Source organism: Lagopus leucura, unplaced genomic scaffold, assembly GCF_019238085.1.
Source record: "Lagopus leucura isolate 7727_CA_CO unplaced genomic scaffold, USGS_WTPT01 Super-Scaffold_100015, whole genome shotgun sequence".
Classification (NCBI taxonomy): domain Eukaryota; kingdom Metazoa; phylum Chordata; class Aves; order Galliformes; family Phasianidae; genus Lagopus; species Lagopus leucura.
In genome coordinates, this window is record NW_024962269.1 from 8,166,893 (window position 1) to 8,185,726 (window position 18,834).

The 18,834-nt window shown below is 39.7% G+C and overlaps 1 protein-coding gene across 3 annotated transcripts in view; it reads left to right on the plus strand.

Moving 5' to 3' along the window:
- Positions 1–18,310, plus strand: part of GABPB1 (GA binding protein transcription factor subunit beta 1) — a 19,016-nt gene extending 706 nt beyond the window's left edge. For 2 of the 3 annotated variants that reach the window (XM_042875954.1, XM_042875955.1), the window contains exons 2-9: positions 5,236–5,343; positions 6,188–6,355; positions 6,787–6,981; positions 7,539–7,650; positions 8,015–8,128; positions 10,576–10,761; positions 11,530–11,645; positions 16,500–18,310. In XM_042875954.1, coding sequence (XP_042731888.1) covers positions 5,236–5,343; positions 6,188–6,355; positions 6,787–6,981; positions 7,539–7,650; positions 8,015–8,128; positions 10,576–10,761; positions 11,530–11,645; positions 16,500–16,652 — 1,152 coding nt within the window. In that variant the 3' untranslated portion in view covers positions 16,653–18,310. Of the gene's footprint in view, positions 1–307; positions 4,905–5,235; positions 5,344–6,187; positions 6,356–6,786; positions 6,982–7,538; positions 7,651–8,014; positions 8,129–10,575; positions 10,762–11,529; positions 11,646–16,499 lie in introns of those variants that run through there. The other variant, XM_042875956.1, reaches the window with a different exon arrangement.
- The last annotated feature ends 524 nt before the right edge of the window (positions 18,311–18,834 follow it).

An 18,834-nucleotide genomic window follows, 5' to 3' on the forward strand; every position in this document is an offset into this window, starting at 1 on the left:
GCGGGTGGCGGGCGGCGGGCGCGGCCCGCGGGGCCGGGGCAGCGCCGGGGTCGGGGGCCGCCGTGCGGCAGGAGGGCGGGAGGCAGAGCGGGGTGCCGGCGGCGGGGCCGATCTCGCGGGAGAGCCGAACGGGGCCCGGCCCGGTCCACTGCGCCTTGTGGGGCCTCGCGCGGGGCCGGGGCGCGGTTCTGTCGGCGCGGGGCCCCGCCGGGCCCGGCTCGGCGCCAACGCGCCCTGAGGGGAAGCGGCCCCGGTGGGGGGGGGGGGGAGCGGCTCCGCTCGGCGCTGCCCGCGGTCTGTCCCCCTCGCTTTGTGCTCCTAGTTGCATCTACGGTGGGAGCGCCGACGCGGAGGCGGCGTGTCGGCTCAGGACGCCGTGCCGCTTTTCCCTCCTTGCAGTCGGGCAGTTTGTGTTGCCGAGGCCGACGGGGTGTTGCTGAAATCCCCCGGAGGAGTTCTTTCACTTTTAGAGTTAGTAACTCGTATCGGTTGCAGCGCCCTGCGGGGTCCCTAGCACGTCTTTGAGCAAGGTGGCTTTGAGCTGTCTGCGTGTTTTGAAAACACTGGTGAGACCGAAGCGCTTTGGACGAGGCACATATGCTGTGAGGACACAGAAATGTGCAGTGTGCTTGGAGCACACATGGCAGAATCTAACTGCGCCACGGCATTCTTCCTCCTGACCAAAGTTCGTTCCTGAAAGCAGTGTTTTCTGGGGCTTTTCTCAGCCTGCATACAAGAAATTGTTGAAATACCTCATAATAAAATGCTACTTTAATTAAAGAGACTGGTGACTCATTTCCAGGATATGTTTCCAGTTTCATTTAATCTGAGAGGGGTTCTCAGGTTGTGTTTGTGTTATTGTTCCAAGGCTGCACGACAGACCCTGGGGTTCCTCGTGTCAGCCCTGCTGCATCCCAACTCCTGTTACTCAGTGCCAAACCTGTGTGATAGCTCTGCAGTGCCAGCCCAATCCGTGTGCTGGTGGTTCGCCCTTGTTGCATAATATTACTTCTGAGATGTTGCATTTGCAGACAAATCCACTCTCCTTTTTTAATGGCAAGGCTTCTTTACTATTTATGCTATTTAGTGGAGTTATGTTGATGATTGGTGCTACTTTCAGTTAATTCATGAACCTAAAGGAATACAGACTTTTGTAAAGGCAGGTGTGATTGCCTTGCCCATAAGCTATGCAGCTGAGTGTTAGCTTTTCTGATCTGCTCTCTGATTATTTTTTTTTTCCTCTGGTGTTTACATAGTCCTACATAAAAGTGATAATTCTGTTTAAGTAAATGAGTGAGAATTTGGTTCTGAGCACAGTACAATCTAGAGAAAAGCTGAAAGTGCCAGAATTAAAACAGTTTGCTGTTAGCTTATCAGTATAACTTTAATTATCTGTAAGTGTGGGTACTTTAAGCCTGTGGTGTTTATACTGAGATTTGAGCTGTGACATGTAGAGTCTTTGCCAAAATGCATCTGAAGGGGTATATCATTCTGTTAGGAACCACTACAAAACCTCTTGAATTTATCCCACACGGGTCACCAGAACCACTATTAAATGGTAAGATGTAATGTAAGATAGAATTCTGCTGACCCTCTGAAGAAACACCACCGTATGGAGATGAGTGTAGCTTTAACACAGGCCTTTCAGTTCCTGTGGGAGTTACAAAACTATAATTGAAACAAGAAGTTGTGTTTGAAGAGTTGTTCAGAGTTGAAGTGTTCTGCTCATCTGAAAAGAAAAAAAAAAAAACCAAAAAAAACCAAAACAACCACCTCAGTCCTGTTAACTCTGATAGCGATCAAAATGGAGCTCTTGATTAAGGATTTAAACAGCACTATCTGTTTAAACTCTGTACTTGTAAGAAGTGTGTTGCTGTGGCAGGAGTAAGTGTAGAAAATTAACTAGAATTGCTGTTCTAAACTTACTGGATACTGTGCTGTGTTGAAATCAGTGGGCTAACAGCATTTCTGAAGGCTGGGCCTGGGGAAGTGGCATGGGTATTTTTTTTTCCCTACCATTTCAAAAAAACCATGCTGAAAGAGTGGTCTTTTTTGGGACGTAAGTGGATTATCAGAGCTGTGAGTCTTGAGCTGACTTCCCATGCAATCCTGCTGTGTGTCATTGAGGCAGGGGAACTTCTTTCCTTGTGTCTTCTAGGAGTTTGTTTGTTCTGGGGTTCTTGGAAACGGTTACAGATCGTTATCACACGTTCAGTTCACACTGCTGCAGTTTATGCTGTTCTGGCACACCTGCATCTCTTGTAGGAACATGCCTTGATAGCATTGTGTTGGCAGCTGCGTAGTCCCCCTGTCCACAGCTGTTCTGCAGCAGCTCTGGTTTGTGCCTGCTGGCTTTGACAAACGTGGGTGCAGTGGTGGAAGGGGGGTAAGAGCCAGATGTTGTCTCCTGAGAGTACCAGGCCCAAAGATGCTGCGGTGTTTAAAGTCAAACTCAATCCCTCCACCTGCAGATTGCTGCTGTACCTGCAGGCGGTGCTGCGTACCCCTCTGAGAGGGCATTCCGTTTGAGATAGCATACCACTTGAATATAAGATGGGGTCAGAAATGCCGTGGCACCTGGCTAATGGCACTGCAGAACCCGTTTAGTATAGAGATGTGGAAGCTCTGATTTTTAGTGGGTTTTAATGAACTATATAAAGAAGTTTGCTTTTGATAGTGTCACTGTGCCACTGCAGTATCACAGAATGATCTCGGGGGCAGTCAGGCAGCGGAAGGATTTTTCTGGCAAAAAGAAATTCTGATTCTGCAAATCTTTCTTGGTAAGCACCAGTGCTATTGGTGAGAAAGCACTGGGGAAAGGAAGGGGTGTGTTAACCTGAGGGTTTGCTGCCCTCGCAGTTCTCATCTCTGGGGGTCTGCCGAGTAGAAGTCAGCTTTGGCTGAACGCTCCTATTTGTTGGTAGGAAGTGTCTGAATATGTGCAAGTGTTGTGTTGGAAAGGCAGCAGTGTTCCCTGTTGTAGTGCAGTGTTGGCATAAAGGTGATTTGTACCGAGTTCAGCAGCACAGAGCTGTTGGTTCCGTAGCTCTTCCACCAGGTGGCCCACGCGTGCTTCCAGGGACTCTGGGAGAAGTGAAGCTTCACTGCTGAATGTGCTTGTGACCTTGTAACTGAAGTTAAAGCTCTATGTCTTGAAAAATACAGGAGCTTGTGTGACGTTTTGTGCTTGTTTGAGATATGAACACTTCATAGCGACCAAAGAGCGTGTTGGTTAATGGCTGAGGCCAAGTGGTGGCGGGGGCTCGTCCTCCATGCTGAGCCCTGTGCTGCGTGGGTGCTCTGCCTGCGGGCCTTGGGGGGGCCCAAGAGAGGGGTCAGTCTCCACATGTAATTCCTGAACTTCACTGTTTCTTTTAGACCAATGTTTAAAAGCGAAATTAAGTACAAGGAAAAGGAATTGTGTTTCTGAATCAGTTCCTAACTTCAGTGTTTTGGGTTAAGCTCTAGCTAGGCTTGGCATGGTATTAAATCACCTGAAAACGTGTGCATGGGCATGTTCTTTTCCCCTCTGAAATGCAGCCCCCATCCCTAAGAAGAGTGCTGGATAAAGGGAGGACTGTGGTCATTTATTTCACTGCTGTACTTGACAAATGCCTTCTGTGCTGCTGTTTCATAGTGTTACCCCACAGCATCCCTGTCCAACAGGAACAGTAGATTTTTCTCTTATTCCTGTTTCTCTTTTGCTTTTTCTTTCCTTGGAGGAGAGTGAGCTGCTATTTCTTACTCTGTGTCTGACCGTGCTCCTTGCCTTCCTGCCCACTGTCAGTGTTTGTGCTGTCCTTGCTGACTTCCTGCTGCTCGTCCCTTGTCTGACTGGACAGGATTCTGTGTGCAAGCACAAATGGGGTGTTATCTTGGTGGAGGGGACTCTGATGCCAGCAGCAACTTCTGCTCCTCTTTGTGGCTCTGCTGACACGTTGAGGTTCTGCATGTGCATGTTTTTCCCCTTCCTGCTTTCTAGTTTCTTTTAAAATCAGCTTTCAGCTACATACCACGCACATTTTGCCAGTTGACCCAGGTGCAGAGAACTTTCTTAACACGTTGGCTTTGTGACAGAAGCATAGGTTTAAGGAAAGAGATTAGGAAATGACCCTATTGGGATTTCTTTCTGAACTGTGTACTGTCAGTTTGTGTAGGAAATAGGCAGCACGGCCTCGCTGTTGTTAGTCACGCGAGTTAACTCTTGTTTGGGACTGGAAAGTAATTGCTGAATGTGGTGGTGTTTTTGTCATCCTGGCAGTGGAAAACAGAGATATCAGGCCAAAAACTTAGTACTGTATTTTTTTTAAGTAGCGTGACTTAGGGTTTTGGTCTAAATTTTACTACTGAACATATTTAATAGCAAGCATGAAATAGAGCGGGTTTAAGTCTTCAGTGCAGTAGGAACGTAGCTAGGTGTCTTTTGTCAATGCATGCTTTTATATCTGTGTATTACATTGAACTTTCACTTGAACGTTTTCAAAAAGATGGCCTAAAGATGATGCAAAGGTTTTCCAGCTCATGTCTCAGTGCTTTTGAGGTTCAGGAACCGTGCTTGAATATTTTTTCAGTAACTGTAGACAGCTGATGAAGCCAGTTACGTTTGTTTTCAGGCAGACATTTCTGTCTGGTGCAGATAGTGCAGAAACATGTCTATAGCTTTACGCTCGAGGTAGGAACTCAGATGTTATTTCAGGGTGAACAAAATGAAGTGATAGTGATGGGTAAGATGTCAGAAAGGTGCTGTGTTTTGTATTTATTGAAATGCCTTTGCCTAGTAGTACTTCTAATGTACATACAGGTATTTCTGGATAAGGGATTGTAATGTCTTTGGATATGTGGCATGGCAGCTCTGACAGTACCATTTGAAAGCTGGACAAAGCAGCAGAAGGCTGCAGTATCAGGTGAGAGCTTCTGAACCACTTCTTATTATAAGAAATGTGTGTCTATTTCAGTTAACTAGGAAGCTGCTACAGTTACAGCATTGCAATCCTGAAATCTTCACCCCCAGCATCGCTTAGGTTTGACAGGAGTAACTCTGAAATCAGCCTGCTTCTTGCAATCACGAAAGCTTGTTGTCAATGCCTAAAATTCCAGTTTTTCAGTTTTAGACTCTTAGGCTTCCAGAGTAATTAAAGAAATAGTCATTAAAAGCGACAGCAATACCTGTATGCTTAAAATAGCCCTAATGTTATGTATTTTTTTTTCTTTCTATTCCTTTATGTCCTTAACTAGATGTCACTAGTAGATTTGGGAAAGAAACTTCTAGAAGCTGCACGAGCGGGACAAGATGATGAGGTTCGCATTCTGATGGCCAATGGAGCACCTTTTACCACAGATTGGGTAATGGAAGCTTTTGCAGTGTTTGATCAATTCTATTACTTTTCTCACTCCCTAAACAACCCCGACAGCTGGGTGATTACATTTAAACTTTAATACTGCCAGCCTTGGGAGTTCCTTTTGGATTTTTTGCAGTGGCATCATCTGATGTCTAATTCGAAGTTAAATTTCTTTTCTTTCTGTGATTTAACCTCCTGCTAATTTTTGTAACAGTCTGTGAATGGGTTCCTTGTGATGTCTATAGATTCTGAAGGTGAACTTCAGAATGGTTAATGGGAGAAGGCAGAAGTCATCCTCCTAGTTACTGTGTTTACACATTTAGAGCAATAAGAGTTCTGAATTAAGAGAGCAGTCCCAGGTACCTTGTACGCGTGCTGTGAGTTGTGTTTTGGAGATTTGTATGCTCTGAGTAATTGTGTAGAGAGACTAAGTCTCTCTAAACTTAAAATTTTAGGGTATTTGGAACCCCTTAGAAGCCTTTATTTAGTCACCAACCTGTAAAGTTGAGCTTATTTTGAACAGGAGGTTGGAATTAAATGACTTCAAGAAATCCCTCCCACTGTTGGCTTGGTGTGGTATGATGTGTTGACCAGCAGTAAAAAACAAGGTTAGGTCTCTGGAAGCATCACAGCTGAAAAAAAAGGGAAAAAAATAAAAAGTTGCTGCTAGTGATCTGTTTTTAGTCTATTCTGATTATTGAAAGCTATCTTAAACTTTTTTTCCCTCTTTGTGAAGAAAATAATTTGAAATGGTGGCCAAACACTTGAGTTTGGTAGCTCCAGAAAAAGAAGTTCTTTGTACTGCCATCTGTTCAAGGTCTACTTTTTTTTTCCCCATGAAATTGCAGTTGGGAACATCTCCACTTCATCTGGCAGCACAGTATGGACACTACTCAACGACAGAGGTGCTGCTGCGTGCCGGTGTAAGTCGGGATGCCAGAACAAAAGTGGACAGAACGCCGTTACATATGGCAGCTTCAGAAGGCCATGCCAGCATAGTAGAAGTCTTACTTAAGGTAAAGACTGCTGAAGCAAGGACTGAGATAGGGATTTTACAATGGATTATGATAAAATATGTACAATTTTCTTTTAGTTCTGAAACTAGTACCTAAATGATGTGAGTATTTATACTGTATGTATTGGGTGCTTTGTTTTTCTACTCAGCTGTGGTTTCAGGTATGTTATTTATTGCTGTTTCAAAAGAAGAGTCCTTCCTAATTTGACTTTGAGTAAGTAAAAGCTTTTAGAACAAAGAGATGTTATGTTCTAGGGATCCTTTGAGATAAATAATTTGTGGTAATTAGGTCGAAGTCCTTTTAAGAAGCCTGTTAGAATAAGGTAACAGGACATTACTACTGAGAGATGGGTTTGGGCTTCATTCCATAAGTGGTGTTATTTAGTTCATATGCTTCTAATGAGACAGTTCATGCAATGTTCTTGTTTGTAGCATGGTGCTGATGTCAATGCTAAGGACATGCTCAAGATGACTGCACTTCACTGGGCTACTGAACATAACCACCAAGAAGTTGTGGAACTTTTAATAAAGTATGGAGCAGATGTTCATGCTCAGAGTAAATTTTGCAAAACTGCATTGGACATTGCAATAGACAATGGGAATGAAGACCTTGCAGAAATATTACAGGTAACTTTTGATTCATGATGCTGAAGGAACTGAGAGCAAAGTACTTGTTTAGATATGTGATCAGCTAAGCTTTTATAGAAAGCATGTATCAATTATATTAAGTAATAATGCTGGACTTCGGTCTAGTTTTTATTTGGAAATGAGATTACAGTTAATAAACATCAGTTGGTTGAAGAGTATTTCTACCACCTGTGGAGTCAAGAAGTTTTCTTCACTTTCTTAACGTGGTGTCTTCACAGATGAAAAATTTAACACATTGCCATAGCAGGAAGGTTTCACTGTACCTTATTATTTAGGTCCTCTGTGTGTATGATAAATGAAAAGGAGAGATGGCAGTGTGCTGTTATTCTCTCTCATATCAACAGACTTCTTCAGCTTTAAGACAGAAGAAACTCATTCACTTAACAGAGCACAAGGGGTGACACTGTGTGCATATTGCACGAGTATAGCTGGTGAGATCCTTCCTGCATGAGTGGCATGCACAGTGATTCTAGTTTTTGCAAGGTAAATAACTTATGTCCACAGCTGGAATGGTGATGATTACCCTTGTCTCCTAGATTGCAATGCAGAACCAAATCAATACGAATCCGGAGAGTCCAGATACTGTGACAATACATGCAGCAACACCACAATTCATCATTGGACCTGGAGGGGTGGTGAACTTAACAGGTCTGGTATCTATTGCAAACTGAGCAGGGATTTAGTTGTCTGTAGGATAGCTACATTTAGGGAAAGGATTTTATGTTTAGTGAAAAGACTTGAGGAACAATAATGGTACAGCTAGAGTACTTATGTATTCTTCTTCAGTACTTATCTGTTTCTAAACATCTTAATACTGAAAACAAGTCTTCATGCAGTAAATTAGCAGAAATTGTATTTGCTTGGGAAACTTGCTTACAGAATAGCATTTTGGCTTAGCAGAATGTTACTAAGAACAGTGTATGTTAGTAACTCCAGTACAATAAAAATATAAAAGGGACTTCATTGATTGTTAAAACAAATTATCAGCTAACTTTTGTTTTCTTCCTATTAGATGAGACAGGAGTGTCTGCTGTGCAGTTTGGAAATTCATCAACGTCAGTATTAGCCACATTAGCAGCTTTAGCAGAAGCATCAGCCCCACTGTCTAATTCTTCAGAAACACCAGGTTAGAAAGCCATGTAATTAAACTTCATTTAATAAACTAAACTGAAGAAAATAAATGGTGTCATACACAGTTCATGCAGAAATGAGAATACAATCTCATTTGTTTTTTTTCAATGCGAACAAAAGCTTTCCTTTTCTTTCCCTTGAAAGGTTGGTAGATACATGTGAACAATTACTTAGTGAGATTTCTGACCACGTTGGGTGTTTGTGGGCCTAATGTTACTAGCGTTCATTCTTGCTAAAAGCAAGAGTAATTCAAGAGACTTCATTTACGTCTTTGTGAATGCAACAGTCCAGTCGCATTTGGTGTGAGAATTTTCTGTGAATGCCCTTTTCTGTTAAGTTACGGGAGATTGCTCCTGATGTTCTTTCTGTGTACTTAATCAGCACTTCTCTTAACATTTCCTCTGATAGGCGTAAGAATATTTAGTGACCTTAACATGAAAAAAAAATCAGCTGAGTATTCTTGCTGGGCTTTCATCTAGCCTTTTACTTAGCCTCCTTCATGTGAGATTCTGTATATCTGGATGAAGCACTTAGGCTCTGCCTTTTGTGCTGTTTCTTCCTAATTTTTCACCTTTCCAGGTTAACTTTACTGTGATCTCTTCCTCTAGTTCCTTGTGGCGTAAAACCAGTGTTTTTTAAATCAAAGTAAAATCAAAGAAAAAAATGCTTCTGACTGGAGCTGAGTAGAATGCTTGTTTTAACTTCTACTCGTGAAGTGTATATGAGGGGATGGATGTTATGTGTTAATATATGGTTCATTTTATATACAGACCTCTGAGATGGAAAGGAAACTCAGAGAAATGTCTGGTTTAATCTGTGTTTTTGGTTTTGGGATGAGGCATATGTTTCTGGCTGCAAGTACTGGAGATCATGCCAGTATTTTTCATCATGTGAAGGTGCATCAATTAGTAATTCTAGGCATGTTGATATGGAAAGAAAACAAGGAAAGAATTAGGACCGTATTTATGAGACTGTTTTTCTTTAGCATCAGTAACTACTTTTCAGACAAAATCTTGAAGGTTTTTATTCCAAAGTCTCCTACAGAAGCCCTAATAGTGTTTCCTTCTCTAAGTGAAAGCGTGGTGTTGATTCTGAAAGATGAAAGATCGGGGCTGTTTGCCCCAGCAGCTAGTATTGGCACTTGCAACTTTGATTTTTTAATTTTTTTTTTCTTTTTCACAGTAGTCTCTCTTACTGCTGCATCCTTACTTGGAAGCCAAATCAAGTTCAAGACAATACCACTTATTTATACAGGACTTACTGTTTTGATTTACTGAATAAACACTCTGTGAATATGTAAGCAGGGCTATAGGGCAGTAATCTCTGAACATAATGATCTTCAGAAGGCAATGACTGAAGTCATTTGGACTACACAGTGACTTTTGAGTGTGTTATATCATAATTTAAAAGATGAAAGCTTCAGAGTTTTATCTACCTTCTCTCATCTGGAGCATCACAACATGACCTATAGGGTTTTAATTGGATCTCTGCAGATAGGAAGCCTTCTAATGTCTCTTATTTAAATCAAAGGCTTTGCTTTTACCCTCACAAATTGAAAATGAATTACAGAGTTATGTACTTGAAATTCTTTGATTGCACTACCAGTCATCTTGCTCTTTGTCTGAGTATCTTGTTTTAAAAAATAGGAGTGCTGGTGTGGGGCCCTGTTACAGTGTGCATGCTGTAGTTCTGGATGCAGTCATTCTCTTAACGCAATTTGATTTATACATGTAATGTAAAAGAGCAATGAAAGCTCACTACTGTATATTTGTTATTGAATCATGAGTATTCAATTGAGCTGGGGTTTTAGTTTTTCTTTCACCTATTAAGTTATATATGTACAATGTTTATTTTGGTTTTTTAGTGTTACCCTTCTTCTAAGGTGTAAAAATGTCAGCTCTGCAGAACACTCCATTTAGTTGTGTTTTGTGCTTTGTATTGTAATTGAAGTCATGTTTGTGGTTGAAGAATGTGTATGGTACAAACAAAGCCGTAAGGCTCTGTAGAAGGAGTTCAGTATGTTACTGTCTTGAAGACCATTGTGATAGGCACAGAAGTCAGGGCTGTGTCCTGAGGTACATCTAGCAAAGGTACTTGTTGAGGAATGGTTGTGCTTTTCAGCCTCTTGCTGCCATGTCAGTGCAGAACCCAAATAGTCTGTTTTGAGTGGGGTATATCTATTAGGAACATGCTAGATAAAAACTGATGATAATGAGCAAGGTAAAATAGGGCAGAATTGCATGTATATTGCAAAACATGAGTGTGTTGTATGCATCTGGTGAAAGAATTTCATTAACAACATAATATGTAGAATATGTGGTATTGCATTAAGTTGGAGAAGATCAAATTTGAAAAGATGTGGAAGAATTTTTTCTTGCTAAAATGCATTTGAAACAAACTTAATTTATAAATAGTCTTAATTCCTTGTTTTTCTGTTGATAGTTGTGGCAACAGAAGAAGTGGTGACTGCAGAATCTGTGGATGGTGCTATTCAGCAAGTTGTCAGTTCTGGAGGTCAGCAAGTTATTACTATAGTTACAGATGGCATTCAGCTTGGTAATCTGCATTCAATTCCAACCAGTGGAATAGGGCAACCAATAATTGTGACCATGCCAGATGGGCAGCAAGGTGAGTGGAAGCTTGTGCCTCTTGAGCTTGAGAAACCATTTCAGTCACAGAAATAAGTTGTTAAATGCAAGTAGCTTGGAAAATGTTGTACTGCTACCAGTTCAGACATGTTTTTGAATTCTTGCTCTGTAAAAGGCTCAGGCACATGAGCTATGGCAGTTCATTGGGCTCTTACAGGTCAGCTGAGGCTCAGCATTAGGAGAAAAAGAATTACTAAACTACATGGGTGAGAAATGATGTATCTAAGGCAAAAGTGATAACTTCTGGCTTCATCTTCAGTAAGTTTGATGTTCTGGAGGAGTAGTCTCAGAACCAGTGAAACCAGAATTATATAGATAGTCTCTTCCTTTTGGACCACGTGTACTTTGTGGAAGCTTCTGGCACACTAATTGCTTTTCTGTGGCGTGTGTCTTTTTGGGGTTTCTTTTCAAGATGCTCTGCCACCTCTATTTAGATAAAAATGCTTCCCTCTCTGGTTTATTCATGAAGATTCCCAGTGTGGAGGATGAAGAGTTGTACTTTGAAAGACAAAAGTTTTGGTCCACCATCTTGATGAATAAATACAGCTACTTATTGAATAGCATTATACAAATGGCTTTAATAAATTTTCCCTGCACTGGCCTCTGCTCCACTTCTGTAGAGCTGCATTTTCTTGAGGGAAAGACTGCATTTTATTGCTGGTTATAAAATTATGTAACTGTATGAGTTTTATTTTGTGTAACTATTGCTTGAAGAAAAGTGCATTTAAATATATAATTATCTTTTTAGTATTAACAGTTCCAGCAACAGATATTGCTGAAGAAACAGTGATAAGTGAAGAACCACCAGTCAAGAGACAGTGCATTGAGATTGTTGAAAATCGTGTGGAGTCTGCAGAAATAGAAGTAAGGAGTCTATTACATGATGTATGTTAACCAGAGGGTGCAGCACTGGATATGTGGTTGGCTTTCTGGTGTTTTAGAGTTAAGTTTCTGTGTTAAAGCAGAATGAAGAGTGTGATACAATAACTTGTTCAGTTTCCTCTGTTACTGGAATTATCTGTTACAAAGTTGTTGTAAAAAGTACATAGGCATGCTGTTTGCTTCATCTGGTTGTGCACATACAAATGTTAATTGCTCAAGTTTTTGTCAGCTTTTTTCCCCCCTCTAAGATCACTAGCTAGTCTTTAAAACTAGATGCTGATAATGTTATCACATAACTCAACTCTTTCCACTAGCAGTGAATGAGAATGGTGTTCCCTCATCTGTCTTTTATGGCCATGTGTTTGCCCTGATTGTGAGATGACAGTCTTAGTAATGTTTCCTTTCCATTCAAGATAACTGTTAATGGAAATATGAAACAGTAAGATTCTGTGTTGGTCAGTTTTTATCTCTTTTTTTTTTTTTTTTTTTCTTCTTAATTCTGGAGCTGTTAGTGTTATACGTCTCTGTGTTATAAAGTTTTTTGAAAATACAACACGGAAGACCAATGGATATTAAAAGAGCTTTTCATATATGGTAGATGCAGCTTTTCAATTTAAAGCTGTAGCTTTATTTTTTTCTAAGTATATATTAAGCCAAGTAAGTCAACCATCTCATTCCTTCTTCTGTTACTTCTAACTGCTGACTAGTTTTGGTCAAAAGTTTAAGGAAATTGCTGTCAGCCTTGGCTAGGCTGTGAGTTCTCATTTTGTCAACTCCATGATACTTCCATTTATTCAAAGTTGTATTCTGACTTCTGTTCATATTATTGAATAACACTTTGTGCCTGATTGAGTACTGTTTATTGTTCAGTTTGGCTATGCATTGTCCTTGTCTAATAACAATAATTGCCACTTTCCATCGCTGAATTTCTCTGTCCCTAAGTTGTCATATCAAATACCTTTGGCTTTTGCAGCTTTGTGGTCATTACATATTATCACAACACTTAAAATTTTCTTGCTGCATTTTTTAAAAAATGTATGATTATTACAATAAAAACTTTTATTTTGTTCACGTTTTTAAACATCCGCTTGAATTATTCCTGCAGGCAATCACAGTTAGTAAATAATAATCATTAGGTAAGGGAAAAAAAAATCCAGATTGATTAATAATAAATTGACCTGCTCCTAGTTAAAGATGGTCACTAAAACAATACAAATAATTCTCTGGGAGGACTCCAGCTTCAATTACATGCTTGAAAACATTGTGGAATCTTAGAAGTAGTTGGTTAAAATTATGAACTTTATCTGTTACTTCAAAGTGCAAGTTTTGAATACTGATTTAATCCTTGATTGGACAATTGAATGCACATGCAGACCTCTGCCTCTTTGTAGAGGCCAGTTGACTTCAGGAGCCTCAGTGCGCTCAGCAAGTGTGGTGCTTCCTGTCTTTGGTAACTGGGGTGTTAAAGGTGTGCACATCAAATCACTTTGCTTGACAGGCTAACACAAGTATACACTTGAATTTGGAGAGGGTGGAACTCTTACCCATTTAAAAAAAAGTTACTTAGTGTGAAAAACCTCTGTTACTGAAGATAAGTTTCTTTGCCTTGGTGATTCATTCCTCTTATTTCATTATAAAGATATGATTCAAGGCAAAGAGTGCTGTCTTCCAATGTTTTACATTTACAATTTATGAACAGTTAATTGTAGTTTGACAGTCTTTTTAAGTTGAACTCTCTCCCACTCATTGAGGTGACAAATGTTCCTGCAAAAGTATAGTGAATGATAGTGATGATTTCTGACTTTCTCATTTGGGTCTGTTGAATTCAACCATTGCAGCTCATTTTCAAGTGGTATAGCAGTCTGTAAACTATGTGACGGCAGCAACAAATTGTCCTTGTCATGCAGATGCTGTTTTTCATTTTCACACACAATTCATTAACATACAGTGAATTTTATTTTAATTCTTGAATTTTACTGTCTTTCTTTTTGCATGTTGGAAAGGTGACATGCTTTGGAAGCATTCAAGACAATTAGACTAAAAAAGTCATAATTGTAAATGAGTTGTATTAATGAATTCATATTCCTTCTTTTTCCTGCTTGTGTGGTTATTTTAATTATTTGTTATTTACGTACTTGAATTATTGCTGTCCCCTTGTCAACATGTAGGCTGTTAAGGAAAGTTGTACGTAAAGAAAATTCCCACATAAAACAGAAGATTCCTTAAGAGCACTCAAACTTCTGACTTTTTACCTGAACTGATTTTTATATTGTTGTAAAGGACTTTAGGGAAATAAAACATTTCTTAGGATGTTCTGAAGAGCACCTAGGAACATTTTCTGGATTTGCTGAAATTGAGAGCCCAATTATAGCCCCCAATTTTAGATGTCAAAATTAAGGAGCTAATTTTCATTGATCTATCCACAGCAGGGTATGTTACTCATCCAGGAGTACTGATTTCTTTTACTGCTCAGTTAGTACGTTTGGCCCCAGTTCCTCAGCTTATTCTATTTATATTAAGACTAAATCTGTTTGCACCTATTAGTTCTTGGGCTAGCCAATGTGCCATGAGTTGCCAGTACACCTGGAAGATACTGGTTTTACCTCTGCCACTGATATTTTGTTTGTTTGTTTGTTTTTTCTATCCTGCCCTTCGTGTGCTGTCATGTGTAGTGTGGCTGTACCCCTTGTGGGTACCTGGCTCTGTTTCTCTATTACATGGAGGGCGCACGGAAGACTTGTTCTGGGTTTTGATCTGCACCCTTAAGTGTTTGCAGTTTGCGTGTACTCCGTAGTGGTGGCAGAGCCTTGGTTTTGTAGTGGACCACAGAGCAGGTGAACTGCTGCTAGTTCTCATTTTTCTGCAGCTTTGCTTCTTGACAGTAGGACATTTAATTGTGTGACATCTGTGGGGCAGATAATGCTCAGGTCAGCATATCAGTGCCCTCAAGAGGGAAGGCCTGCTTCCCACGTGTAGTGGGATACCTGTTCTGGCTGCTCTCCTGAGAGCTGTCTGTACTCCTTTGCCCTCAACTTGATACCTACGTGGCTGCTTTATGTAAGTCATTGGTTCTGCTTAAATTACATAATAAATTATAGAAAAAACAGTATGTTCAAGTCAGACTGGTGCTGGAACATGTCAGGTGTATTTCAGATCCTCTGGGAGATGTGGGCTCTACCATTTATTTTGCCTTAGTATTTGGCACAGGTCAGCATGGCCACTACAGGAGCTGCCCTTCCTAATGCTGCTTAAAAAGCAGAATCCTGATTTTCAGAGGTGGAAATTGAACTTTGTTTTCAAATAAGCAACAAGATCAGATGAGCTGTTGTTTTATTAGTGCATGCTCCCAGTGAAACAAACCCACCAATGCTAGCTTCCTTTAGCTCTTAAAGCCTTGTGGAAAATCAGATTTCATGTACAGTTTCATCTGTTCTGTATTATAGCTAGTTTTTATCAACCTGTTAATAACATCTGTCCTTCACTTGTTTTTGCCATACAGATGCTGCTGCTAGCAGTGATCAGATCACCTGTGTTATTGTATTTAAGCACATTCAGTACAGCATGTGACTGCTAAATGTGGCTATGACGAGTACTGAGAACAGTAGCAAGTAGAAGGCAGGCAGAGTATTTTCTGTTTTCAGTCTCTGATCGTGAAAATACGTGAGTTCATCAAAGATGTGAAGAACAGAGATGCTGTTCTGGGGGTGGGGGGTAAAACTGAAACTATTCCAGGTATTCAGTGGGAATGTGATGCTATATAGGGTGAAGAAGCAACTTTTTCATGGTCTCAGTTTTTGACAGCTTTGTTTTTCTGAGAGAGGTTGTTTCTCTGTCAGCCTCCCTTCTGTGGCTACTGAGAGCTGTAGTGGAAAGAACAAAGGGAAATCAAATGCTGCCTTAATCATAAAACATGGTGCACTTTAATGAAATAGTATGTGGTTGAAGATCAAAACTATTTTTCCAAGCTGATAGCTTTTTTCAATTAGGCTCAGTACAGGATCAAACACAAAATATCTATGTCAGAGGAGATAGAAATACATTCTCCTTAGTTTCTAAGGCAGCCTCGTAAGAAGTGATATTTTCTGGTTTTGTTTGGAAAGTATTTTATAGCTGTCCTCAAATAAGTTACTCCTCTTGTGTTGAAAAAGCTTATCTAGCTAAATACCTCCTGATTCATAATGATGCAGTGTCCTTGGGATTGCTGTTATACCTCTAGGTATAAAATCAGATTTCATTTACAGTTTCATCTGTTCTGTATTACAGCCAGTCTTTATCAAGCTGGTGTCAGTCACTCCAAATCGTTTAGAAACCAGATCTTAAATTCCAGTCAGTGAGCAGCTATCACCTGTAGTGCACACTGCTGTTAGGGAACAGATTTTCTAACTATCTGATGAGAAAAACCTATGCAAAACAGAATGCCTAACAGAAAGAGGCAATCATATTGGATTGAATTCCAATCCTATTAGATGTTAACTAAAAAAAAAAAGTCACAGAGAACTGAGTGACTGGGAAAACGTTAATGACGTTTGCTTGCTATCGCTGTCCATCCACTTTTGTACTTTGTTGTTTTGCTATGAAGGCTGGCTTGGTGTCTTTGCAGTGAAAGAGATTTGGGTTTGCCTTACTTAGACTTCAGACCTTATTGAGGGGAGTTGTCTGATATGGTGATTCCTGTCTACTTTACTCAGCAACATTAGTATAGATTTGTCCTGGTAAGAACCACAATTTCTACCTGATGCCCTAACCCTTGAGCTGCGTGTAAAGAACAAGTATTTGCCATTTTAACCTGCCTTTGATACATATTTGACAAAATGTTGCTGGTTCTTTTTCTAATAGGAAAGAGAAACTCTCCAGAAGCAGCTGGATGAGGCAAACAGAGAAGCACAAAAATACCGTCAGCAGCTTCTGAAGAAAGAGCAAGAAGCAGAGGCCTATCGGCAGAAGTTAGAGGCAATGAACCGCCTCCAGACTAATAAAGAAGCTGTTTAATAAAAAAAGAACATACTGCAAAGCCTGTTACTTTCAAAAACCTGCAGTACAATCTTGAACTGTTCTCTGTATAGGTGCAGACACAGGATTACATGATAGAGAAGATGCTACAAGTCGATAACTGGACTTAAGCCGTGAGCTCTGATGAATTTCTTGTAACATAAAAACTCTGAATTTAGAAATTGTGAAAAGTATTTAAAATGAAATACTGTAAATAGTTGTTTTTTTTACAGTTTCAAAATGAGTTGATAAATCTTTTTGAAGGGATCCAGAAACACGAAGCCAATGTTTTTGTGAAATTTTTGATTTTAATATGAATCTAACTTCTGAAAAAACAGAACAGTTTTAAGGGTGATGCTGATTCATCTGACAACTTGAAAATGAATTATATGACAAAAGGAATTAACAGTTATTTCTACATGGTAACAACTTCTCTGAATAAGACATTTCCAGGTGGAAATCTTTGTACAGCTTTAAGTAGTTGTCTCAGATTCTCTGAAAACCATTTTTTGGGTTTGTTGTTTTTGTTTTTGTTTTTTTAGGCGGTGAAATTTTTATATTTAATTTCAGATATATCCAAGTAGATTTACATGTATATGAAGCTAATATTTTTTAAACTTTTTGGTTTGTACATATGCTGCATGTTTTTATAATTTCTACGCATACAACTTGCATAGGTATTTTTCAGCAAAGAGGAGGGCAAATTATGAGAGCAATGTTTAGCCTATAGGTCATTGGAAGTAAGCTAGCAGCTGGTTTTATTGTGGAAGATACGTTTCTTGAAGAATGTAATTTGTAATTAAAAAAAACAAAACCAAAATCTTAATTTTCATAAGAGATGATTTAAAGTTTGACGGTGGAGGCATTGCAGCTTCACTTTGGGCATCTTGCAGTTTTCAGAGACAAACGTTTTAAAGTTCAGAAATGAATAGCAAACAATGTCTCCACTGGAACACAACTAGTTATTTTAGAGTATTCTTACTGATCTGTTTTCCCCAATAGCCTTGAAATCATTTCAGTGATACTTTTTTTTTCTAAACAGACTTTTGCATTTTAATTATGCAATTGGTCAAGTAATTTTTTTATGTTTTAGTGATGCTGCTCTTACCCGGCATCATTGTTCTTCACTGTGATACTGTGTTTGTGTGCGTCTGTGCAGTGATACGTTACGCTTAGGATTTATATAGCACATTACATCTTCAGAGCATCGCAAAATCTTTTAAAGAACCCTTACTGTACTGCCTGAGGCAGGTAAGTGAGTGTTATTATCTCAGTTTTATAACTGGTATAAGCACGACACAGGGAGTATGAAACAATCGGTCTGAGACCACAAGAATCTGTGGTAGACCTGGCAAGAGATCTCAGGAGTTCCTGGCTTCTGGTCCTGTGCTTAGACTGAGCTGCCTTAAGATTGTTCAGTGCTGTGTTACATTAAATTTTAAACTACTGTGCAGGTTCCTTTTTTTTTTTTTTTTGTTTTTGTAAGATAAAACTCTTTGTGCTTTGCTTTGTTGTTCCATGTTTCACTGCTTTTATGGAATTGTTTATATAAAGTTAAGCAAAAAGTCTAGTTTACCTATACTGTATACAGGATGATTACCCTTAAAACTGTACTCTGGTCTACTTTTTCTATTTTACAATTAAATATCTTTTCCACATATATGTAGTGGGGAATCAATTCTATTTCTGTTGTTTTGTATGCGTGCTGGAAGGTCAAAACTGGTATGTTACATCTTTAGAAAAAATTGAAAAAATAGTGTTCATCTTAGAAAATCAGTTCTTGGAGATAGGAGGGAAGAGTGGGAAAAGAATTGCTTTATAGCATAGGAAGTAAATCTTCCTCCTTCAAACTCGTGATGACTGAGTTTGCGGAATTGTTCTGGAAAAAACCCTAACATGGGTATGAATCTGGAATATTGGATCCCATTTGGAAAATCTGATCCCAAAATAGTGAAGAGGTCGTAGCAATCGAAAATTTGTGCTGGTCGTTTTTAATAGGGTTGCTTTGCAAGTTATATAATTGTACTCAATTTAGTATTGCAACTTGAAGCAAGCCTTCAGCAGTGACTGATTGGATATTACTGTATTGTAGGCTTTTCTTGAAAACTAACTTCTCCGCCATTAGCAAACGCAGGAACAAGTTAATCAACTCAAAAGTGCTGGTTGGGCGTTGCTCCAACTG